This window comes from Hippoglossus hippoglossus, chromosome 10, assembly GCF_009819705.1.
Source record: "Hippoglossus hippoglossus isolate fHipHip1 chromosome 10, fHipHip1.pri, whole genome shotgun sequence".
NCBI lineage: Eukaryota > Metazoa > Chordata > Actinopteri > Pleuronectiformes > Pleuronectidae > Hippoglossus > Hippoglossus hippoglossus.
The window spans coordinates 6,529,445-6,556,504 of record NC_047160.1 but is presented as its reverse complement, the minus strand read 5'-3'; the positions used below and the strand labels follow the sequence as shown (position 1 = coordinate 6,556,504).

General features: G+C 42.2%; 1 protein-coding gene across 2 annotated transcripts; it reads right to left on the bottom strand.

The window, feature by feature from the left end:
• Positions 1 to 100: 100 nt before the first annotated feature.
• Positions 101 to 26,824, bottom strand: myot (myotilin). 2 transcript variants are annotated; one of them, XM_034597447.1, is made up of 18 exons: positions 26,654 to 26,823; positions 19,352 to 19,404; positions 19,055 to 19,229; positions 18,800 to 18,862; positions 18,389 to 18,530; positions 18,001 to 18,024; positions 17,201 to 17,320; positions 16,873 to 17,074; positions 9,144 to 9,366; positions 7,587 to 8,605; positions 6,544 to 6,694; positions 6,132 to 6,233; positions 5,285 to 5,322; positions 4,281 to 4,419; positions 3,889 to 4,096; positions 3,522 to 3,687; positions 3,071 to 3,204; positions 101 to 433 (listed from the first exon to the last, which is right to left on the bottom strand). In XM_034597447.1, the coding sequence occupies exons 2-18, from the start codon at positions 19,357 to 19,359 to the stop codon at positions 291 to 293; spliced, it is 3,057 nt and encodes a 1,018-aa protein (XP_034453338.1). In that variant the 5' UTR covers positions 19,360 to 19,404; positions 26,654 to 26,823; the 3' UTR covers positions 101 to 290. The 2 variants fall into 2 exon arrangements, with proteins under 2 accessions (XP_034453338.1, XP_034453339.1); XM_034597448.1 differs by lacking the exon at positions 6,132 to 6,233 and having other exon boundaries at positions 26,654 to 26,824.
• Between the last annotated feature and the right edge of the window lie 236 nt (positions 26,825 to 27,060).

Sequence of the window (27,060 nt, the reverse complement as noted above, 5' to 3'; positions counted from 1 at the left end):
CTGCATCACAGCTATTGCCTTTTACAGATGTTCACAGATGCGGCTTAGTCTTGAATATTTGACGAAGCTTATCTGCCTTGTACATCAACCACAGTGTTGCTTGTTTAGGTGCATTTATTCAACCTGATCTGGATTGGCTTCCAGAGTACTCAGAGACATGTGCTCATCTGCTGCGGTGCTACCAGCCTCAAACTTAGAACTGTCTCTGCGTGGACATTACAGTTATCACAGACTCTGGCCCAGTGTTACAGTTCAGAGATGAGGGCTAAAGGAGGATGCGAAGGTGTGGCCTACAGCTCTTCACTCTCGTACAGCGGGGCGGTGTGCTGGGCGGGGCTCTCCACAGTCAGCGTAGGCACGTGGCTCAGAGACGACAGCAGCTTCAGGGTCTTTGAGCCAGGGGGCGCTGTTTTCATGGCTTGGGTTTTGCGAGCTGGGAGGGGAACAGGACAAGGAGCGGTGAATGATTTACATTCGACAACAGGATTTTTTTTTTTGTTGGGATAACAGTGATTTGGAAGTGATCATTATGATCACCAACACATATTTCGTAATTTTACGACCGTATCAGCTAACTCATCTGTGATTTTTTGCCTCAAAGATTATTGGATTTAAAACATATTTTAGACATTTTATTTTAGTTATACCTACAGATGTTTTGAATAGTGAATGCAAAAAATCTGAATCATGTATTAGTGATTTTCTCCCATTACAAGCACATGAAATTGTGTCTATACTGAAGCAACAGTACTGAGTAATATCCAGCAGCAGGAGAGAGAATCTGCTTTTCAATCAGTTTTTACAGATCTGCACGTTTCATGATTATTCATATAAATCATATACAGTGTATATACTATATATATGTATATGCACTGTATGACACTACTGGTGTCACCACCAACAGCAGCAGCAGATTAGACTGGTGGTTGGACTCATGCTGAACATTCTTTTCATGCCAGGTGTCTGAAAATAACTTGTCTGGACTGCACGCCACAGCACAGGACGGCCCAGTCAGATAAGTAACCAACACACAGTTGTGTTGAACAATGGCTGCACAGTTCTCCATGTTTCACCTTCCCACTCTAAACAAACACAACTACTAATTTGTTTCATTCACTGATGGACTAAGCGTAGCAGAGGGTACAGTGGGACTGAGTGTTTAACAGGATGAATGTGTGTATCTGAACTTTAAGGTGTGTCAGTGTTCGTTTATACAAACATGTATGTGAATGATTGTCACTGTTTTCTCTACAGATCAGTCCTGTCTGTGTGCCATTAAACCCCACTGATTCTTGCACATGTACAGATTATAATCAAATATAACTACTTTTGTCGTGAAGACTCAAAATGTAGAGCATGTTGTATGACAAACACCTTTCAAATCATACCCAGAACAGACCAAAGGGGCCAAAGAGGTCCACTGTAGCAAATCAAAAGGATCCAAGTAAATGTAACAGACAGCATCCTTTGAGCTGCACAAATAAACCTGGTAGTGAGTAGATTTCTGCTAAATCTGGGAAATTATTGAGCGGTTTTCGGACTTGATGTCCACCTAATTGGGTCTGGACTTTCTTTGCCATTCACATAAGAAGAACGCAGCAGGAGATTCTCCGCTCAGACACGTTCACAACAAAACAGAAATCTCTGGAGTGTTCAGGTGAGGGGTGACGCAGCAGACAGAGGCAGGATGAAACGTATTAATTCCACTGTGGAGAATATATTTTTTTCTCCACAGCACATACACACTGGCATCTGCTCTTAGAAGCAACAACACATCCATTCGCTTGTGAGGAATCCTGCTTTTCACATCGGCTCATTCAGAGTTTGTACGAGTGGGCTGGCAGGAGAAACGTCGCGTTTCACATACAGCCCCTCGGCAGAATGTCAGGAGATTATCCGGAGATCAGGGCATGTCTGAAAGCAGCTATACAGAAAAGATTTGTAAGAATTTCAGGCAATGAGTTTAACAGTGAGCAAAAACACAAACCTTCAAACTTGTATTAGTCAAATGATTAGTAAATGTGTAATACCTTCATTTACCTTTTGTTTGCTTTAACATTACGCTGTAATTCACACACACCCACAATGATGTGGAAATGAACTCACTGCAAATTCCACTCATGACTGAAGAACGTTCACTAACTGTGACTCTCACACTAGCTGCTTTCAGACATGCACTGAACTCCGAATTATCTCCTGACATAGAGAACGCAAATGATAGAGTGAGTGTTGCCACACATAAAGAAGACACCAACAAAGATTTTAAGAATTGAGGTTTGACGATGCGCTATGAACAAAAACTTTTGATCCCTAGAGCGGCACTTATATGTCACCTCTGTCTGCTGCACCACACTTCATCTGAACACACTGGAAATTTCTATGTTGTTGTTGTCTGAGACTTTCCTGCTGCGTTGTTCATGTGTGAAAAGTAACATACGGAGAAAGTTCAGACCCACTTGTATGGACATCCTCTGCCATGCAAAAAAACGGCTATACAACATATATAAACCACAAGTTGGTATGTACTGTACACTCTGAACCACCCGCAGCTGAGGAACCTCGCTCTTGTGAGGTCCTGTTCAGCTATAGGTTTGTAATCTAAACTCTAGACTCACTTTCAGCTTTGCTGCTCAGCTGAGCAGTGCAGCTCATGTGTAACAGAGGGTCAGGCACTTTTCTCTGCAGCCTTTGTCAGTCCTCTCACTCAGCTCCATCTCCACACAGCAGCTGTGATATGTGATCAAGCAGAAACCTAATAGCCGTGTTGTATGGACGGCCTCCATACTTATCACTCTGACTTGGTGATCATGCAGTTTACTTTCGGTAAGCTGAACAGGTCGATGCCTCTTATCGATATATATCAAGTTTCCGCTTTATCATATAACCACATTTGTTTAACGTGTTCCAGAGTGTGGAGGTGGATCCAGTGCAGCATTGAGCGTACAGCACTCTCCATCTGTTGTTTGAGCTTACAGCTGGGGCTGCTATGGTAACTACCAGGCTATCTCGCACAAGAGACAGCTGAGATGAACCTTTACGGCCAATTTTCATTAACAAACAGTGGACTTACTGCCTACATCCAGCCTGGCGTTGCATGTGGACATGCCAGCTTCATTAATGGCGGAGAGCGTGTACCAGCCAGCATCAGTCTTCAGCAACCTCTCTATCAACAAGCACTGCCGTCCTGAACCGTCCTGGTACAAACTGAGACAAAAATTACAATATTACATTTTATCACTTGGTTCACACACTGCACCCAGTGTCAGGGGACAGGCTGAAACACAACAAAAAACACAGACACAATAAATGGGAGTCATTAAATGGTGATCACTGATTAAATGAGGCACTCCACTAATTGTTTGATATGTTTAATCATGAGTAGGACTAGTCTCTGTTGTTTTTGTGAAGGTGGTGTGAAGTTCGGGAAAAACTTGATTCTTAACATTCCTTTAAACAAAACGTGCTTATACGATGATTTATGAAATTTATATTTTTTAAGTAGGACATTTACAAACACCCACCTCATTCTGCTGGGGTCAATGCGCAGCATGTCTTTATCTTTCTTCCAGTGAAGCTGTGGAGGAGGGGAAGCGTCCACTTTACACTCTAACCTAACAGTGTCGCCCTCTAGAGCTCGAGAGTTCAACATCTTCTGCACAAAGGTGGGAGGACGGAGAGCTTCCTGGGCTGAGAGAGCAGAGGAGGTTGACTGAATCTATCAGTGCAGCTCACATTCATCAACCACAGAAAATTGAACATGATTCCAGCAAAAACCTTCCAAAGGTACTGTAGGTATGATTCAGTTCAACCAATAAGACCATTAAGCTGCATCAGGCTGAAATTCTACATAAGTAATTTCAACCTAAAATCTAGCACTTCTAACTTTACCTAGGACGTCGAGCCTCATGGAAAACCGGCTCTCCCCAGCTCGGTTCCTGGCGACGCACTCATACACACCAGCATGGTGCACTGTGACAATCTCTATGATGAATGAGTGCATCCCCTTCTCACACACCAGCATCTTATGGTAGTCGTCTGGACGAATGGCTTTGCCGTCCAGGTACCAGCAGACGTCTGGTGTAGGGAGGCCTCCGACCTGAAGAGAGGAGCAAGGTTTTTTATTTCCCCTTTATCTATCCCTTACTTGATCACATCACTATCACACCTATTTATTGAATGTCATATATACTTAAGGCCCTGACCTTGTAGCAATACAGACACAAGTGTATTAATAAAGCTGGAACAGTTAAGATCTTGGTGTTATTGCGTGAAGGATTCACCTTGAAGTCAATCCTACAGAAGCGTCCCTCCTCCACAGTGAGGTCTGAGGGAATCAGTAGGAAACGAGGAGCATAACATTTCTCCTGGATGGCTGACCCCTCATTTCCCCTCTCATCTCTCCCTGAGTGCTGCTTCCCCCTGCAGAGGGAGAGAAAGATTATTTATTCATAACCGCACTTCACCTCACTTTCAATAACTGAATTTTACAGTCCACTAGTTTATGCAAACACACACACACACACACACACACACACACACACACACACACACACACACACACACACACACACACACACACACACACACACACACACACACACACACACACACACACACACACACAGTTCTGTTCCTGTCCTCTGACAGATCTGCTGCTGTGTGAGGAGCTTGAGTCACTATCCTGTATCTCTCCTGACAAACAGGTTCATTTTTAGAACACTCTGTAGATTTGGGATTTTTATGAATACTTCTCTGGATTCCTGAATAGATAAATACTTGAGAATACTTTCAATGGCCCTCTTTTTGAATACCTTAAAAATACTATTGTGTTGCAAAACGTTAAATAATTCATCTGGTGGTTCCCACCTCAGTCTACAAATCTGGTCAGACAATTTAGTTTCACTTTAAATATGGTTTCTCCTTGATGCAGCAAACTGGCATTGGTAAAAAAAAAAACTTTACAGAAACATATATTTGTGTTTCAAGAGGGCAACTTGGATATATGTTACCACATCACTGCCCATGAGGGTTAGTGTTAGGGACTGCACAGAGCAGCTCGAGGTTCAGCTGCCGCATCAAATGGACAAAAACAAAAAGTGTCACAAGATCACAAGCTGGTATTCATGAGCTATTTTTAAATGAAGTTTTACAGCAGCATAGATGTAATAAATACAACTATGCTGGACAGGAATTCAGAGAAGAAATTCTATTTCCAAGATTGTAATGTTGAGTGGAAACATAGGTCAATAAATATCAGCAACATTGATGCTTAAATTGTATTTACCATAGTCCACCTGTGTGTCTTCCTTCTGGTGATTCTGGCTGTAACAGAAAACAGATCGGCAGAGGAATTATAGGTTTGAACTTTGAAAACTAACAAAACTGTTAAACAGGTTCAAGGAGGGTGTGTGTGTGTGTGTGTGTGTGTGTGTGTGTGTGTGTGTGTGTGTGTGTGTGTGTGTGTGTGTGTGTGTGTGTGTTCTGACACAATACTCCTGTTGTCACCAGTGAAAGGGGCTCGTTCTCAGAAAGCAGGCCAGAAATAGCTGCTGACAAACCATGTTGGCTTGAGAGGACATGCGTGTGTGTCCCTGAGTGTGTACATGCACGTGTTGTGTGTGCGTGAGTGTGAAAGACAAAGAGAATAGATGGCAAAAAGCCCTGCAAGAGGTGCTTGTGGACATCACAATTCTGCACACACACACACACACACACACACACACACACACACACACACACACACACACACACACACACACACACACACACACACACACACACACACACACACACACACACACACACACACACACACACACACACACACACACACACACACAGCTCACTGGGGCTGCTGGATTTACTGCTGGGCTTTTTCAGCTTTCAGGAGGCCCTGAGTGGAAACAGTCTCCCTGTGCAGCCATTCAAACCCAAATGACTGTAATAATGTGTGGGCAAATTTACTTAATAGCTAAATTAAACCTAATGACTTTTGGACAAGAGCCAACATAAATCTCTGTGCAGCACGGCCAGCACTGCAACACACATCAGGAGAATCTGAAACACACCATCAGAAGGATTGTTGTGATAATCACGATGTCCAATGACAACATGAAAGTTCGATGTCGTACCTGGTCGAGTTGTGAGTCTGAAAGATTGTCTTGGTCAAACATGTAGTTGGCGTTGTCTGGACCCAGCAGCCTACGAGCCATACGCTCCTCATAGGACAGTTTCTGTCAAAAATGAAGCTTTATACTGTTGAATTGGAATTTGTCACACACACATAGAAAGTGTGCTGTGATGTGTGTTGGTAAACTACTATTACTATTGTTATGTTCAAACAGACACAAACTGCGTTAAATGCAAATGGTATAAAAAGTGTATATGTGCAAACACACTTTGCAGGACACACACACACACACACACACACACACACACACACACACACACACACACACACACACACACACACACACACACACACACACACACACACACACACACACACACACACACACACACACACACAGAGGAGAAACACACCTGGCTATTTCTCCTCCTGGCCTCCTTTGAGCGCAGCTTCTTCTCCAGATCCTGCATGAGAGCGTCTTTGGAGCCCTGGATGTCTTCATCTGTGGAACGAGAAGAAGAAGGCCGAGGAGGTACAGACTTCCTCAGAATGGGCTTGGGGGGGCTGGATGAGAGTGACACAGAACAAAAAGAGGGAGAAAGAGAAGATGAAAGAAGCACAAGAAGGAAGGAAAAATTAAGCACGGTAGAATTAAATGCATTGACTTTGGAGACAGCAGTGAGTATTTTAAAGTGCCCTATATGCTCGCTTCATGGTTTTATTATATTTTATTGTATTGTATATAAAAATGGACAATGTGTCTCCACTTCCTCCCAATATCAAGAAATGAAGCCAAAGTATCCCAGATTTGAATGCTGCCATCTAAACACATGGGAAATCAGAATCTGCAAAGTAGTGATCGGGGATGATACAGTTCGGCAACATGGTCCAGCCGATACAGCTTTCAATTTTTATGTCATCAAATAAGTAATTTTGACGTGTACTTTGACCTTTTAGTTTGGTCCATGTCCCATCAGCTAACATGGAGGAGGCAGGATAGCGATCCAAACACTTTGGCTTCACTTTTGGGGAGCAGCCATATTGTCCATCTTAAGATACAGCCTATGAGTTCAACTCAGAAGAAACCTTGAAAGAGTGAACACTGGTTTCTAATTATAAACTGGAAACAGCAATTTTCTTAAATCAGCAATTTTCTCAAGGATTATATTTTGAAGGTTCCTATCATTATCCAGGTGATCTAAAGTCTGTAGAAAGTTGATTTAAACCAGTGAACATGATTTTATTTTCACCATTAACATAAACTAACCTCTTCTCAAATGGGGGACTGAGTGTAAAGGTAATGCTGAAATAAATGACAGTTACAGCCTCTTCACACCTCCTGAAATCATCTGTTCTTTCTGAATAATTGTTTACATCTTTCTACACAAACAAGTAGTGGGACATTTTGTCATGTTCATGCATCTGTGCATATCAAATGATGTATACTGTGACTCACATGTTAGGCGTCCCCTTGTAGCTGGCAGGTAGAGAGACCACAGCAGGTGGGACTCTGTTCTGACTGTTGGGAGTGTTGGGTTGTTGGAGAGAGAAGGAGGGAGAGAGAGGGGAGCGAGGGAGGGAGGGAGACAATGGGGGAGGCTGCTGAGAGATGGAGGAAGGTGAGGGGGACATCCTTATGGGTAGCAGAGGGCTAGAGGGGGACAGCGGGGAGCGGGAGGGGGAGATGGAGGGAAAAGGAAGGTTGGAGTTGGGAGACAGTTTGGATGAGGAGAAAGGGGAGGGCAGCACAGAGCAGAGGAACGCGGCGGGTGCTGACATGATATCCTGGTTGGCCGGCAGGGTGGCACTGCCTAGGCCGGTGGCACTAGGGACACTGGGGGTGAGGGTGATGGTGGAGCGCATGGTCGTGCGGGGGAGAGAGGATAAGGGGGAGGCTGGGAAAGGGGAGGAAGCAGCAGAGGATGAGGGGGGGGTAGCAGTGGGGCTGAGCAGAGGGGCGGAGGAAAATGGAGGCACAGCAGAGGAGGCCGGGGTGGAAATGGGAGAGCTGAGGCTGGAGGAGGAGGGAGAGGACTTGCCCGTTCCATTGGCCTGGGTTTGAATCTGTCTCTGGGCAGCGGACTGGGACTGGTTCTGACTGAGGCTGAGAGACTGAAACTGGGACTGGTTCTGACTGAGGTTGAGAGACTGAAACTGGGACTGGGTCTGTGACAAGGACTTTGACACTGACTGAGTTTGAGAAAATGACTGACTTTGCGATGACTTGGTTGTTGCTTGACTCTGTGTCTCTCTGACACCGAGACTATTCTGGGAGCTGTTGAGGTTCAGTTGGGAGTTATTCTGGTACTCCTGAGCCTCCCTCTGCACACTCTCATAGCTGGGTGCCTGGAAGGACGCCTGCGACTGAATGAAATGCCTCGGTCGCTCATAGTTGAAGGCACTGGGAGGGAAGGTGCTCGGCTTGAAGGTCGGCAGGTCTGACAGGTTCATGTTGTTGCCTCCTGACTGGGAGGACTGGGAGAGAGAGAGGAAGGTACGAAAACTCAGACACAACATGGCAAAAATAACACTCAAGGAGAAGTTGAAAGCATCAGTGTTGGAAGATGTTTGTTCTTGTCTACTAATACCAACAAGAACTCTATGTTAATGAACTTCAATAGACACATAAGTAGGTCTATGAGACTCAACTCATGTTGTTTCCTTTTAAATCCTGTGTAAATCTAATAAAACCCAAGCCTCTTCCATGGTATGAGATTGGACATGGAATAAAAGTTAAAAGGTCCTAAATATTTCTAATCAAACTGATGTATGTTCAAGTTCAGTGTCATAATTTACGACTGCGACTGACTCGCAATTTGCAGAGAGCCTACATACAAAGACAGGACCTTGACACATACAACAGGAAGTAGAGATGCATCATCCATCTTTTTATACTGTCTATGTTTAATCTTATGCCATTTCCATTCAAGCTTTTGAACATGACACACAAAGACAGTATTTACATATGATGGCAGCAACAAATGACAAAATGTAGGGTGAGAAATGTTCGTACATTGAAACTGAGCTTGCTTGGGCTGAACAGCTTGGGTGTCTGAGCTTTTTCCTCGTCTGGAGCTTGTGGTGGTGGTGCGGGTGGCAGGGGAGGGCTGGGTGTACAGGCTAGGATCGCGACCTCTGGTGACCTTTGGCCTTCTGAACTCAAGGCAATGAACTCTTCCTCGCCTTGACTGAAGGGTCTTTCAGAGGAGTGGTTGGAAGGCTGAGGCGCTGGAAAACTGACAAGAAACGCACAGACATATTAACTAAAGGTTTGCATGTGTTTATAAAGATATATAAGATACAGGTTCCAGGATGGGAAGTGAAGAGGGAGCATGATGGGTGAGCTACAGAAATAGCCATCATGAGTCCCCCACACAGGTTCTTTCCAGAATCCTCAGATCTCCATGCCGTTCACAAACCTATAAAGTCGGCTCCACCTGGAAATAAGACCAGTATTCAAAGAGCCTCAGACACAAATTAATTAATTAATTGAAGTTTGACACTGTTTTAATTCAAGTTGTTTTTCCTGAGTTGCGTTGAGAGTGGGCCAGGGATGAATGAAAGGTATGGCTGCTGATCAAAGAGTGTGGACAGAGCAGATATACAAAGTAAAATATGGCCTTATTTTGGTTAACGGTTGACAGTCAGGCCAAGTCCACGGACACCACAAAGCTTGTCTGTAAGTTGTTTAGAAGCTACAAAGACCAAGGGAGCCAGAGCATCTCTCCGACCGATAATATGCAGGTCAAACATGCAAGTTATTATGACAAGTTGATGTATTTGACCATCTGAGTTTGCCATAAAGGGTAAAGATAACTGCTTCATTTGTCTTTATATCTTTAGCAAACTCAGAAATGAGGCAAATATCTCTAGCACAACAACTTCTAAATAACAAACATTCATCCAATGTACATGCAGATCAAAAACACCTGTTTGAAACGATCATTGACTCAGTGCTGGTAATGGTTAAGTCATGTACATCTTTTAGAGCGCAGACCTCCACCAATGAGGAGTCTTATAATATCAGAAATCTTATAGTAAATCTTATATGCTGTTTAAAAGGTGATATCTGTTACAAAGTCAAGTGTAGTGTACATCAGATTACTGCATCCCATGTACAAGCTTGATGACTTTCATTCAATTATTTATAGTAATCCATTTATTTATGTTCTAAATGTTCTAAATAAACAGTTTTGTTGTTTATAAGTGTTCATTCTATGCTCATAAAAAGTTAAAAATCACAATCTTCGCTCAGGAGCAAGAGTCTGTCTTCAAACTTAAAATAAATAATATTGTGAAATTTATCATCATAGCAAAGATGTTGACTCGATGTTTGCACTCGAGTCAACATCTTTGCTACTTTTCTATTTAGTCAGATTGGATTGGAAATGGACAATGAGAACAGGCTCGTGGTGTTGAGATACCTGGCCAGGTATCATGTAAAACTCATACTTCTGGTATTGTGACCACACTATCTCCTGAGAGGGAAGAAACTCAATTTCAAAGTGAAGACTAGGATGGGAGTCAGTAGAAATTCACCAAGGCCCAACAGTCCCCTTAAATTCAATCAAGCTGCACCAAATTGCACACACTAGAAATCGATCCTCTAAAAATGCATGATTTCTTTCATCGAGTTCCATGAATTTTCCCCTGGGAAATCAGTGAAAATGTCCAAAAAGAAAACTTGCAATGTTAAAGAAAATGATTTTTAAAAATCCCTGATCAGCACCAAAATTGAATGGGTTCTTCTCTGACCCGTATCACATCCTTCCACCAAGATACATGGTAATCCATCCCGTAGTGTTTGTGAAATCTTGATAAAAAAACCAACCAACAAACAAACGTGTTAGACGTAATGATGGACTATTGGTAAAAACAGTTGCTCCTTAGAAGAGGAGTGTAAACATCCAGTTGGAGAAAATTAAAGTAAGAACAGAACGGGAGGAAAAGTGGAGCTGACCAACAGTTGCTGTTGACATAACAACCAGTGGTCGCCATGTTGCCACCACATTCATCCAAAGCCAATTCTGCACCAGCTTTATAATGTTGGTTACAGCCTCATGATGTTGTTCCAGTGGGCGACTCATTGAGTACCACGACTGACTCAGATATTTCCCATCAGGGCCCAAGTGATGAAAAACCAAGCAGTGATGAAAACACGACTGCAGACTGATTCCAGTGTGGCTGCTATGGCACAAGTGAGACTTGTCTAATGAGAGTAACAGATCTCATTTCAGCCTCCTCAGTAGTTTTGTGTCTGTAATACCAAGCCTGGCTGGTCCTCCTCTTTTCTGCTAGGAAAGAATTTTGTTCCCATGGCTACCACGTCGTTGGGGCTACGCAGGAGTGTAATGACAATAGCAGTCTGTCTCTTCGCTCTCTCTCTCTCTCTCTCTCTCACACACTCAATTACACATACTCACTGTTTTTCTGCATTTCTCGTGAGGGCACGAGGGCACAAACCCAATCGTTTTTTCAATCATACAAACACCTCTGATGTATGACTACTTGGACTGATCACACTAACGCCACCTCAAGGAAACACAGTCTAACCTTGGAGCTGATGGGTGAATGTCTAAATAAATAAGGAACCACACCAAGGCTACAGGATATCAACAACCAAACTGATCACTCTTTTTCCAGATGACCCAGTTATGTTATGTGGTGAAATCAAGATTGTGTGTGTTTTGGAGGATAAGTGGTGAAAACAATTGTGTCTTAATGCTAGGGCTGTCACTTCTTATTCTAAATTTGAAAGTCAGACCTGAAATAACCTGTTCAATTTCAAAATATACAGTCTTGGGGGGGGGGGGGGGGGCAAGGCGTGCAGATTTAGATTCATTACCTCACAGTTGACAAGTATGAAGAGTAAAGTCAATAAGAGGACTTATGGTGGTGCTATGGTTCTTTCCTGGTCCTAGGCCTAGTTAATTAACAACTTTGGTTATATATCCAAAGACCAACCTGAATCAAAAACTTTCATGAAGCCTATAGTCTGAACGATAAATTGACAGCTGAAACAATCAAATAACTATATACTAGCCACAATATAATATTTTCTAATATTTAGTGGTTGTACACTGTGAACAGGATAATATCTGATGGCTACATTTTACAGTGGAAAACTAAAATGGTCAGTGATCTCTGATGGAGAGAAATTATGTTCACATCAGTTAATTATCACGATAGATGTCACTTCTTGTTGTAAAGACCGATTACAGCAAAACATTTGACAAATCTGAGAAAGGTCAATTATGTGACAAACTTCCTCACTGTGCTTAAACAATGCACCAGTAATATATGCATATTTATTGAACTTTTGCTATATTGCTATAGACGAAAATTATATTCGGATTATTATTACCTACACCAAGGATTTATGTTTTCACCCTTGTCCGTTTGCTCATTGGTTGATTTGTTTGTTTGTTACCAAGATTACGCAAAAACTACTTGATGGATTACCACAATACTTGTTGGAAGGATGCAGAATCAGTCAGGGAAAAACCCATTCAGTTTTGGTGAGGATCCAGATCAGGGGGCAAATCCATTTATTTATTTTATCACTTTCTTTCACATTGCGAGATAGGGTGTTTTTTAAAAACATTTTCACTGATTTTCTAGGGAATAATTCAGAATCTTGAACTCAGGCACATCTTGGGGACTGAAATCTGATCTGATATCTAAGTGAGTGAAATTTGGTGCAGCTTGATTGAATGTAATGGGACTGTTGGGCCTTGGCGGAGTTATGTGCTCTACTGAGTGCCATTCTAGTTGATTATGTTGTATCGCCCACCACTGTTCTACATAACCCTAAACATCTTTCTGCGGTTTCTCTACTGACATCTCTCGTTACTAATCAACTTGTATAAACGCTGCCAAGGCCAATACTGATATATCTGTAGTGAGCTAATATTGGCTGGAAGTATTATCCCGACTGAGCTCCAACACAGATATTTTGGCTTGACAGAGCAGGACCAGCACAGGTGGCGATAACAACATTAACAATGGCTCCAGTGAACTGTGCCGGTAAGCCATGGCAGACAGAGACAAGCATGCACATTACGCACACTGCAGGGACTAATGTTACCAACTAAAAGTCAACCGTTCCTCATCTTCTCTCCTCTTTAAAAGGTCAACAGCCAACATACTAATGCAAAATGCTAACACGGGTATCTTCCACAAAAACTCATCCATGACTATCATATGTGCTGCAGTAGCTTTAGATGTAACTATGTGAAAGTAACCTGTGTGAATAATTACTGCCATGGCATGTGTCCCTCTGTGTTTGTGAGATTAAGTGGGCAAAGCTATATTAGTCTTGGAATTCGGACATCAGCTGGCAGGTGCAGACACTGTACTGGTGACCCAACCCTTTTGACATGCCCGTGCACACGCATGCAGGCACCCACGCATGGTATTGTGGGTAGCAGCACATTAAGCTGTTAGTCCTCTGACTGATGACAACAGAGGGACAGCAACATGGACGCTTCATAGGATCTAGAAGCAGAAAATACTAGTTTCTGATGGATCCTCAAATATTCCAACCTTACAGTGAGATACAGTAGATCATCCATACAGAGTTTTGTGTTTTTGGCGACAGTTGGTGACGGCGAAGGCACGTCAGATTTACTCTGGGGGGAAATGAATTCTACTAAATGAAGCAGAAAGGCTTGAGAGTTTATACCAACAACAAAAAACACTTTACAAAATAATTCTTAAATCTGCCAACAGTCAAAAGTGGCAAAAGTCATTGATGAAAAAAGACACACAGTATTTCGACAGCTGAATCTTTACCCAGCCATAATAAGGACACTGTGTCTTCATCTATCAGGGACTGTTATATTTATTGAGAAGAGAAAGCTCGCAGCAGCACAATCACCACATGTCTCTCACCAAACAATCAAGACCATCAAAATAATCAGTTAAAGTTCGAGTTGGTCAGAGAACCTCGACATGACCTTAAAAGCCAGACCGCTGCCAACAGTTTGACAACAACTGCTGTTGTGTGCAGCGCTGGGGGGTGTTTCTGAAGGACACAGACGCCATGTCTGCAGTTCACATTACAGATGAGATCATGGTCCTGCACTCTGATATAGAGCGGACACGTTACACTCAGACATATTTCACACCATTAAACCCTCACTGGAGCTGAATCTGAACCAAAGCGTTGAGTCAAACTTAAGGACACGAACAGTAAAACGCCAAAGACACAAAAGCTGAAGAGATCAGATGTTGAAGTAGCACCTGTGGCAGACACCTGTGGTATTTAACATCTGCTGGCGTTTTGCTGTAACATCCAATCCGGTGTTTGCCACGGACGGAGATCGTTTTGCCCGGGCTATATCCAGAAAACTGCAAAAACAATAATGTATCCACAAGCTTGAATCTGATTGGAGAGTTTCCATTTTCTATGACTGCACGTGGATGCATCATCATCACGTCTATTTGGAAGCATCACACAAATCTGGGAATACTAAACGCTTCCATTAATTGGTTATTTTCTACAACAGGGGCTTTGTTGGTAAAGGACACACAACTATTACAACTCTTCACATGAGCTCATGACCACTCAGCTTCAGATCATGCAGCAGCAGCAACAGCAGCCGCAGCACAACACAGACACACTTCTGGTGGTGGACCCTTGAAGCAGCTCCGGTGAGGGTCCACTCACACTCAACTTGGGGATTCACAGCCACAATTGGAGAAACGTGTATTTGGTGACACCCACACAACAGAGTTCTGCAGTTTGTAAAGTCAAGTTTTAACCAGTCTTAATCTGAACTATGAGCAGGCCAGGATGTTTGAAATACAACAACCATGCAGATGAAACTAACCCCCAAAATAGACTAAAGTCCACTTTCCAAGTGCTCTAAACATAGTTTGACCTTCTAAGGAGGACAGAGCCTGTTCAGTTTCCATGACATAAACTAGGAAGGAGAAGTTTAACCGTTACAAACTGAAAGGTATTTGGGTGAAACCCTGGTAGAGAGTGACGGTTTAGACACGCGGGTTAAACGCGTCACTTGTTGAGACGCCGGCAGAATCTCCTCTTACCTCGTCGGAGGTGTCAGCGGCGCGTCCCCCTCCTCACACTGACTCCCTGCACGAGGCGCGACCCGCACTCCGAGAGGAGCGCGAGCCTGCAGCGCCACAGGTGACAGCGCGCGCTCACGACGAGTACGCCACGGGACGTGAGCGCGCTGACCCAGCTGATTGGTCTAGCGTAGTCAGAGCAGTCGTTCAGTTTATTATTATTATTATTATTATTATTATTATTATTATTATTGGGTGTTCTCTTGTCCTGTGTTAATGCTCCGGAGCTACTTCAGAATTGCTCCTTGTCATTAGTGATTCCTCCTCAAACAGTTCTACAATATACTTGTAATTCATTTCTTGTTTGCGTGCTGGAAGTGTGCTGAGCTTTAAACAGTCTATGGTGAAAACTTTGTGTTCATCCTTCCTGGTTTATCTACAGGGGGGTTAGGGTTAGGGTTAGAGTCAATGTTTTTCATAGATTGAAACTGAATTTGCTTTATTAGTTTTTCACATGTGTGGTTTAAATATAAGTTGCAATGATTTACTTCACTGCTGTTAGGTAGACAGATATTTGTGGAATTAGTAGGTATGATATTTCAAAGTAAAAATAAAACTTGCTGTGTGGCCGTGTGCTACTGAAGTCGTTAGAGATGCATATGGATTTTTTTTAAATGATCATGTGCGCACCAGATATTAACTTGCACACAAAGATGAACAAATAATCACCTTTTTGGACTTTAGGGCCTCCGTCGTATTGTTTGCATTCATTCAATTAATTTGTATTAACAATAAATGTTCAAAACTCTTTTCTAAAGCTGTACTTACTTATTATAGTAATAGTTGCACTTAACCTTGGATTCTAATTATTATTTGGTTCTCATTTGATCTCATGAAGTAAGTTTCGCTAAAAAATTTAAAGAATAAATAGAAAGAAAGAAAGAAAGGAAAAAATAAAGTAATAATAAAATACAAGAAAGAAAGAAAAAAGAAAGACAAAAAGAAAGGTGAACTTGAAAATGAGCTTGTTTTACAACCATAAGAATTATACAACAGTGACCTCGTCTGGATACAAAGAAGAACTACAAGGTTGTAAAGAGTTCATTTAAAAAAAAATCCTGAACAAAGGAAATAAAAGGTTGTAATAATGAAAATGACTAAATGAGTGCATGAATGAATGAATGAATGAATAAATACATAAATAAATACAGTCTTCCACAAACTAAAAACATAAACAGGCTGTCTTTTATTTAAATATAATAATAACGGTTAAATCATTATTGTAATTTAACATTTTAGTTATTGACATTGTCTTGTATTAACAACACTGCAAGATCAACTGTGTTGCAACTGAAGAAAACTAATGACAGGGGTCAGGGGTCATTCCTGCATTCAATGAATGCAGGAATGAATGTGACTGTTTTATTTATTTACTTATTGTTTGTTTGTATTAACTCAAAATACGACCAATAATTTTATAGCAAGTAGGAGTACTTCACTTTACTCTCAGCATCATGTACAATGCACTGCACCATAAAAGAAGTATTATCATCACTGGTTTAAAATAATGGTGTGTGCGTAACACTGAGGTCAGTGTTATATCATGTTTAAAGATACTGAGAGTGACGTCTGTGTGTGAGTATGAGTGTGTGTGTGTGTGTGTGTGTGTGTGTGTGTGTGTGTGTGTGTGTGTAAGCCATCATACTTACTCCGCAGCAGGCATGTAATCTTCTACAGGGCTGTCGGGCCACTCAGGAGGGGGCAGGTTCATAGAGTCGGGCAGTGGAGGGGGGAAGTCGTCGCTGCCCAGTCTGGTGGACATGTCCTGTTGGAACACGGCCTCGTTTTCCTGTTGGAGAGGAACTGCTTCCTGCTGACGAATGGCCTCGATCTCCAGCTGCTCCTCCAGGTCTGCATGGAGAGGGGGGGAGATGAGAGAACGCTAAAAACAAGACCATTTTCATTTTACTTTATGATGGTAAAGTCTTACAGGTGAACTTCTTCTACTGTATATAAAAATGGATGAGCACATCTCACCATTAAAAACTTCCAGTATTGCTGAGCAGGAGATGGTGCCAAAAGAGTTGTGGGCCACACATTTAAACAGGCCTGAGTCTTCTGGAAATGCCTCAGTGATCACCAGTGTGCACAGCTCCTCTGCAGAGGTCAACACGAGAGCATTAAATCTCAACACATACTGATGGACACACACACACACACACACACACACACACACACACACACACACACACACACATGCACGTCTCTCTATAGTTGAGAGGACATTCATTGACATAACTCTTCCCTTAACCCTAACCTAAACCTAATTCTAACCCTAGAAAGCCAATTCAATTTGTGAGGACCAGACAAAATGTTGGTATTAAACCAAAATTGTCACTCATAACATAACATAGACACATAGACATACAAGTTATTAACTCAGTGAATCTGTGAGATGAACTGATCACATCAGTAGCTGTTTCAAAATCTTCCATGACAATATATTCCCAAGATGTGTTTCTCTCTTGTGTCCACATGGAGCCGCTAGCTCACTGAAGTAAAAATCGAAAGGTGTTCCAGTCCTCTTCAGCTTCTGACCCCTTCAAATGAAGCAATATCCCACCGTTCATCATTAGTCATGGTTTTAGTCTAGACGTAGGTTGTTGGCAGTCATTTTGTTTACACCCCACCTCTCATCCAATGTCAGCTGGGATCTGCTCCAGCTCCTTAATGAGCCTCAAAGGATAAGGGGTACAGATAATGGATGGGTGAAGGGGAACCATATTGGGAACCACCTCTTTCTAGTCATTAGTATGAAATCAATATTCTGCACTCACCTGGCACTGACGCAGAACTGGCCTCTGGAAAAACAAAGAGAGAGACCAAAGTTACTTCTGCTGCAGTGAAAACACTGTTTTACATGCTGCTCTTATAATTGAACAGATCTACTGTGAATCCAAGTTACAGTATTGTGTAGTGTACATTATTGAGGTGAGATGAATGTGTTTTATTTTCATGGAAATAAGAATAATGCTCAATTAGGCATCGTCTCCATTTTAATACTGAAGTACTTGGATGTTTAAAACAGCTTCTCTGATGTCACCCAGTGTTGACCATAAACTCAGTGTTGACACAAACCTTCCCTGTAGTCAGGGTGAGGGACTGTAGACCCCAAAGGATTTTCTGAAGTCGAATTAATGACTCAAGTCATAAACACAAACTCACTCTTGCGTAGAATCCTAAAATCATCTGAGTCCAGTATTGTCTCATCCTCTCTGTACCACATGACCTGCAGAGGTGGAGTTCCCCTCAGTCTGCACTCCAGGACCACCAGCTGGCCCTTCACTGTGGACACATCATGCAGACACTAGGCAACGAAGACCACGATGAGGATGGGGATGGGGATGATGTTGTCGTTGATGATGATGATGATGATGTTGATGATGATGATGATGATGATGATGATGAATGAACAGGTACACATACAAGGATACAGACACAGATTAGAAGAAGTAAAGGAAGAATTTGAATAAATTCATATATAATCTCTCTCTCTCTCTCTCTCTCTCTCTCTCTCTCTCTCTCTCTCTCTCTCTCCATATAAATATATTTGTAATGATAATTCTGATATTTTACCTTTACAAATGTAGGAGCCACTGCATTCCCTGAAGTCTGTTGATTGTAGATGGGACTCTGAGTCTGGACACAGAAAATTTTCTTTTTTATTTAATTAGCTTAACAATCACTTTATTTCTTCAGTTATTTGTGTACCCATGCATCTGCAACATTATAGAGAAACAAGTCACATTAACAAATGTAAATACCATATTTCAATAATATATCGCACATGTCTGTCAAATGAGCTGATTTACCATCATAGGAAGCACCTACCCTCTGAGGGCTGACACACAGCGGCTGCACCAGGCCGGAGTGTCTCTGAGCCAGGAGGCTGGAGGAAGAGGAGGAGCCCGAGGAGCTGGAGAGGAGCTCTCGAGTGGAAGATGCAGAGGAGGAGGAGGAGATGGTCAGAGACATGGTGCTGGTCTTCTTCTGCACCCTCTGGATGCTACACAGGCACACACAAGGCGGTACAAATCAACAGTGAAAGGATTATATCAGTTTATGTTTGTGTTTGTCAATGTGTGTGTGTGTGTGTGTGTGTGTGTGTGTGTGCACAGTCATACTTACTGTGCCATGTTTCAGGCGCTCCAGGAGGCAGTGACTGAGGTTTGTTTTTCTCTCTACAAAGACAGGAGCACAGCGTCAAACTTCTCACACTGACTCTAACCACAGCTTCTATCACAGTGCTGCAGACACTTGTTGCTGTGGACACACGAGTCTGAGCATGTATCACCACATGAATAATAAGTAAGGTTACGAGAGAGTGTGCATGGTCAGTAAAATCCATCCTAGGATGCATAAAGTGATTTCTGGATGAACCAGCAGTGTGTGTGAGTTGTGTGCGTGTAGTGACAGATTGTTGGGAGTAAGAGATAGATGTGACACGTGCAGGTTAGAAGCATACTTAAAGGGTCAGTGTATAGAATTTAGTGGTGAAGTTGCATGTTGCAGCTGAATCCCCCCTCCCCTTCCAAACATGAAAGAGAACCTGTGGTAGCCTTCAGTTGTCATAAAAACTCAAAAAGTGTTTAGTTTGTCCAGTCTGGGCTACTGTAAAAAACATGGCAACCTCCTTAGAGTGGACCCACTCCTGATGTAGATATAAAGTATTTAAATATAAAGGGCCCATTCTAGGGTAAAGAAAACAACAATTCTTACAATTTACATGAAACACACTACTGAGAACATCACCAGGATTATTTAATATTCAATTTCTGCCAATAGATCATTTCACACTGGACCTTTAAAACATTGAACTTAACATATAGGATGTCATCAGTCAGCATCTTCTATTAAGCCAGATGGACCTTTCCTCAGTTAAAAGCAGCACATTACCACTGTCAGAAGTCAGGTTATGTTCTTCTATGAAATCTTACAAAAGATGCTCAAGAGATCTTCAGTTCTAGAACTGTTCTTCTTTATGTACTGTTGTCAAGTGGCAGTTCACCCTGACGTCACCCATTGGTTTGTGAACTGCTGTTTTGAAGTTTGAAGATAATGTTGATTAGTGTTTTTCAGGTAATCATATCATTTGCATCACCTGCATGTAAAGTTAGAATTTTAAAATTTTGGGAAATAATTATATGTGAATGAAATCAGATGACTTCATTGGGTGATGTCACAGAAAGAGGCGGGGTAAGTGTCAATCAGAAGCCATACTTGGGAACGCAAAGGTACCTGACACACAAAGGTACGTGACACACAAAGGTACGTGACACACAAAGGTACGTGACACACAAAGGTACGTGACACACAAAGGTACGTGACATAGGATTCTGACAAGATTAATGTTGAGGATACAAATCTGTAAAAATAAGTGTTACTTACTGTTATCAAATTATGCTTGTGATGTATTCAAACAACAAAATATGTACTGGGTTCTTAAAAATGTGTTTTACTTGTTCTAAAAAAAAAATATATTTTTAGTTATCCCACTTTATCAAACATGATTGATAATCTGGGACAGTCATTTAAGTTATCTTAATGGTGAAACATGCATTAAGGGACAGAAGTAAAACAATGATAAAGTAAAGGGATGTAGCATATGATCTACAGTCAGACAGGAGTTAATGGTAAATACAGTCTGCCCCTGTCTGTTTAAACTGATAACTAGCAGATAACCAGTTGGCTCTCTAGGACAGAGATGATCCAAAGAGCAAAGAAGAGTCTATCCTGTGGTCGGCAGCCATTGGTTTCACCAAACATGTGGAGAAGACAATGGGCTGATCGATGATGATGATCTATGACCTGAGATGACTGTTTGTTCCCTGAGTCGCCCCGATAGAAAATTACTGAATGAATAAACTGTTGTTGTTATTGTTGCTTGCTGTTGATTGAATTTTATTAGATTTTTCTAAATGTGATACACCTTTAATAGAATGTTTTAATTTAATTTTATAGTTTCTTTATTTAGGGTAGAGTTCTTTATGAAAAAATACAAATGGTACAGTTGTGGCTGCTGTCACCAGTCTGTTCCTTCTTAAATGTTGCTGAACAGTCAAAGTCTAAGAAAATGATTCTGTGTGTTATTCCCTTCCTTCTTAGAGTAAACACATGGCAACATGTTCTCCAGAGGGGACACCAGAAGGTTGATGGGATTTTTTCATAAACTATATACACTTAATCCAAATATTCAAAACAATCTGAAAAAACTGATAATTTTAACATGGACATACAAAGACAACAAAATGAATATAAATAAAAGTTACAAGTAACATAAAGTAGGTTTTGTGCATAAAGATTGGTTCAGGACACAAACAATAGTCTGTGGTGGGGAAGTAAACAGTGTGAAGAACTGGAGTGAAGAATCCAAAAATGAATGAAACTGAAGCCAAGGCAGGTTTTTTTCATGAACACACCCACGTCCCATGTGCAACAGAGCTGATGCATGTATCATCACATATGTTCTGTCGTATATTTGTCATGTATATTTTATATATTTTATTCTATATTTTGCTGTAATATTCTGAGCATTGCGATAAGAGAGCCTGTGACCCAAGCATTTCATTGCCAGCGATTGCTTAATGTAATTGTTGTGTATTTGACAATAAACTCTTGAATCTTGAATCTTGAATGTCTGACGTTGCAGCATGTGACAGAAACTGAACCTCATCAACTCCTGGTCCCTGCTCGCTCTGCTCCTCATTTGACTTCTGACCTTAACCTAAAACATGTTTTCACTTTAAAATGTAATTTACATTATGATGACTTGCTTTTTGTCCCCATAAGGGAGACAGTCCCCCATAATGTGACTGTATTAACAGATTTAGGTCCCTGCAACATGAGTAATGCCTGCACGCGAGCATGCACACACAGCATGCAACAGCTGTGTCAATCTAAACCATTCAGATCCAAATTCCTGAGGATCCCTCCTATGACACTGTTGCATAGTGTGTGTTCCTATAAGCTCTTTCACAGCTAAGACAATAAATGCATCACTTCCTATGTGCCAGGGTACTAAGTGGCCTCCAGTGAATGAGTCTCCAGAGACTTTCATGGTTTTCCAGCCCTCTGGTGCTCTGTCCTGGGCCCAGAGAAGGAGCTGACGGAGGAGGTCGAGGTTCAGGTTTCCAGGCTAAATTAAACCCTCCTGCCTCCTGAGCACAGCACCGACTCTCGGACCAGAGACAAATCTCACTGTCTCCATTAACAAGACAAATACAGACAAGCAGAATGGGGTAAAATTCACATTCACTCCAAACGTCTCTTTCCGGAGTTTTCTGGTGTCTCTCCATCTGTCTATGGAAGAATGTATAGCACTCGTACTAACAAACACTAAATGACTGGGTCGCAGCTTAAGTAAAAATAGCTGCAACATACACATCATCCATGTGTTCATCCAGTTTTCACCTCAGATAATCGCTGCTGACAGGTGTGTGTGTGTGTGTGTGTGTGTGTGTGTGTGTGTGTGTGTGTGTGTGTGTGTGTCTGTGTGTGTACTTTGGTTTGGTTTGAAGCTCATTGTTGATACAACAACAGCTGATGCTGCTGCTGAACCCCTCATATCAATTGTCTCTGTGTGACATAACCAGAGGATTTATAACGGTATTCACAGAGTGCAACTAATCTGCTACCTGGCAAGCAATACAGTGGATGGATAGAGACATACAGGAAGTATTAGTAAGGATAAAGATGGGTATGCACACACACACACACACGCACAGACACACACTCATACACATACACACACAACACATAAGCCGATAGCCACATGAGCCGTCTGTTAAGTTATCATAAAGCTAGCGGATAGCTGCTATGGCTAATAATAAAACGAAGAACCAGGCAGCAAAAGTTATCAGTCCTGCCCGTCTGTAATGTTAATACACAGTGTTAAATTAACAGGAAAACACAATTGTTTAATCTTTATTAAAACATTTTTTATCGGTATCGAGTTGGAAATTCTAGTATCGTGACAACCCTACTGGCAGCGTAAATAAAGTGATAAAAACCTGCCTAGATTCCTAAATGTCAAGAAAATGGGGTTCACTAGTTTTTGCATACTCCTGCAATCAGAAAACGCAACCTCCTTGGTGGAGGTAAAGACCAGTGATGTTAAATAGTTACAGTAATGTATCAGTCCAGGCCCTACTGTGCCGACCAAACTGGGTTCACTGCACCCAATAAACAACACTGGTGACCTCAAGTGCAGGCTGCTTCTGGATCATAATGCCAGTTAACTACACCACAAATAACTGTGAACGTACCCACCTGCAGGGTATTCTGGGAGCCTGTGTGGTTACAGTAGCTGCTTTGTTACTGTAAAATATAATCTATATTTAACTGGACTCATTTCAGACCTAGTTCTGAAGTGGGAGCATCCCTGTGCTGTTGTTTGTGTGTCGCACACGTTATTTATCAATATTTCTCACTGTCTAATGGTCATTTGCATATAATTCAAGTTACAAAAACTGAAATCACTCAATCGCTTGAGCAGTTGAGTATTTCAACCCGTTACACACACTCTGTTGTTTGTCAATCAAGAATACTGGTTGGTGTTTTAGACACCACCACTCAAAGTACCAAAGAGTACAAGTCACATTCACCCCCACACACACATTTATACAACACTTCTATATACAGCATGTTTTTCAATCACACCATTCATACACTGTCATTACAGACGTCAGAGGCAGTTTTTGGGTTCAATATCTTCCCCAAGGCCTGGGATCGAGCCACCGACCTTCTGGTACACCTACCCACAATCCACCTTGTTAAATTTAAACAAACCACCCACTGTGTAATTCCAGCCCTGCATGCAACACTGTGACGCCTCCGAACCCCCAGCAGGTCTGAGCTGGGGACATATATAGCACATCAGTGGCACATTCTGGCAGCAGAGCTGGATTTGTTGAAATCTACTGGCAAGCAATCATTACATGAGCTGTGGGCTCTCCTGTGATTGACATTCAACTGTGTGGAGCAATAAGATCAGGCACTGGAGCGGACTCTGGCTTGTAGGCCAAACAAGAGTCAAAGGACAAGAACGATTCCAACACACACACACACACATGCTGAGTGTCGAACTTTGCTGGTGTGTGAGCTAAACACACTCTCCATACAAACACATACATCACCGAGAAGCTAAATGACAAAAACAATTTGGTAGGGATGCCATTCTCTCCTTTTTCTTACATTTACATAAATGTTCTTTTCAGATAAAACTCTTTATCACCGAGACACCAAATGGAATACGTTGTGGTCAGTTGTGGATGGTTGTCTGGTGAAGTTCATAGTAGACTTGGGAAGCATAGAGTGTATTGTTTTATTATAGCAAGAGCAGAATTATGCAAATCATAGTAATGATCAATTCATTTATAAATTATGTCAGTTTTCTGGAGAGGACTATAGTCTACTTTAACAGTAGTACTACTTTAGTATACTACTAGTTATGGGTAGAACATGAACTTCACTGAAAGAAAAGCTCAATACAAAACCCAAGTCACTGTTAATTATTTGATTGACGAGGAGGTGACGTCATCACTGCAGAGATCCCATTGTGGGATTCAGATTTATGTCTGTACTTTCACTTAAAATAGATTCTGCACGTGTGTGTTCAAATTGTTGATATGACATTTAGTTTGATGGTAGCTTTAATATCACTTTTCTTATTTAATTTATAAAAAGATTTCGGTAAGTCTCTTCATTATGACATTTATCTTCAAGTGAATGTCCTCTGATTAAGTAGGTTCATTATCAGACTGAACAAATGGTGTTTATAGACAAACTGTGGTCTTGTTTTACTCCATTCTGGTGGCGTTAGCTTTGGTATTGTCCTCAACACACAACCTCTTTTACAACACAATGAGCAGGTTTCTAAATGTGGGTAAACCGACCAAAAAAGGTAATCAACTCCTTTCCCATTGCCAGTAGAGGAGTTTTCTATTCCCCCCCCCCCCCCCCGGTGCATCATGGTCGACGTAACAAATGCACCAAAAACTGAGGCGCTCACCTGGCTCCTTCCAAATTCCTCACTGCTGATCGTAGACAATAAAAACCTGTTTCTCCTGCAGAGTCATTTGACCTGCGACTGAATGTCGGTTGTATCCAGTCATATTACAGACAAAAGCCAAATGTCAGTGGGTGTTGTTGGATTTGTTACCACTCTGCTCCCATCTTCTCATCCACTTGCATTGCCTCGAGACTGAGAGCTCCAGCTTCTGGAGACAAAGGCTCGGCACCACCATGGTCCTCCACTTCAGGGGATTCTGAAGGGGAAAAGTCCTCCACTTCTGAAGAGCCCTCTGTGGAAGACAAATCTGTGTCTGATGACGCCACTGGCAGCGACACTGTCTCTCCAGCCCCCAGCTCCCTCTCCCCAGCACCTGCCCCCTGCCTTGTTTTTAAAATTATGCAAAGGGTGGAATTCGGCTTAGAGTTGGGGGTGAAGTTACTCTTTAACAGTGTTGATTGCAGCTTTAATATGTGACTGTAGTTGATTCCTAAGGTACACTGAGACGTAAGTCTGTTTTCTCACTTGCATCATTCTCAAAAACCTCTTAACCCTCCGCCTCTCCAATTCTCCCACCTCCTCAACTTGTCTGCTCGATCGACCGATTTAGCCCGGACTCGGTCACCTGATCTCTCTGTCCGCCAACCACAGGGCTCAGCGGCTGAACACTGTGTCATACAGGCACACACCGCAGAATATAACTGACACACTTCTTTTCACTTACACCCTTTAAACCACCAAACGGATGTAACAGATTTTTCATCCAATGCAGCAACAGTTTGCAGCTCTGGTGTGGACAGTACACACACACACACACACACACACACACACACACACACACACACACACACACACACACACACACACACAGAACACACACACAATTTAATCCACATTTGTACAGTTCACACACATGTATGGAGACATAGATAGATAGATAGATAGATAGATAGACAGACAGACAGACAGACAGACAGACAGACAGACAGATAGATAGATAGATAGATAAATGCCGCTGGATAGATTTGACTCCAGACTCATCTAAGATGTCTTCTTCGTTCTGACAGCCCAGTCATCCAGCACTGGCTGCAGTATCAATAACAAGGAGTATCAGGAATCTCGGCCTTTGACCAACTGAATTACAGCATTTGATTATCTACCAATCAAAACCATGAGCAGCACAGAGCTATAAGCCCTGACACACTATTGAATTTCCACACTTAACATAAACATTGTACTCTTGATAAGTGCTGATGAGTGAAGTGGATCCAACCGACTCCTTCACGGTGCAATTGTATTGAGTTGATAAAATTCGAGTGCAGATGTAACCACGTGACAGAGGCCTGCAGGGCTACACCTTTTAAGACAGTGCTTCTTACCAACTGTGGATATCTTTAAACCCAAATCTTCCCCTTCCTTACCTGTCCGCTCTTTTCCCAGCAGGATCACATACAACAACAACGGCGGCAAATGTACTGATCCAACGGGAATGATCCAAAAGCTAAAAGCAAAACTGCTGTGTGACTCTGTGGCTGCCAGTCATGGCTTCGTTGGCGGACGCTCCCTGCTCTGGTTGAGCTGACACACTGATTTACACACACACACAGGCAGGGGCATGTGTGTGTGTGTGTGCGTGTTCAGGGGGGTTGTGGTAGTGGAATGGGGTTAGGGGGAATCTGAGGCTGGTGGTGGGGTACTGAAGAGGCAAATTTAGAGCGGAGTAAAGTGTCAACAGTGACGAGCAGGACTGCAGGGCAGACTTCACCTGTCCCTGCGTTGGCTCGGTGTCTGCAGATGATGTCGAATCCAAAGTGACACAGATCACTAC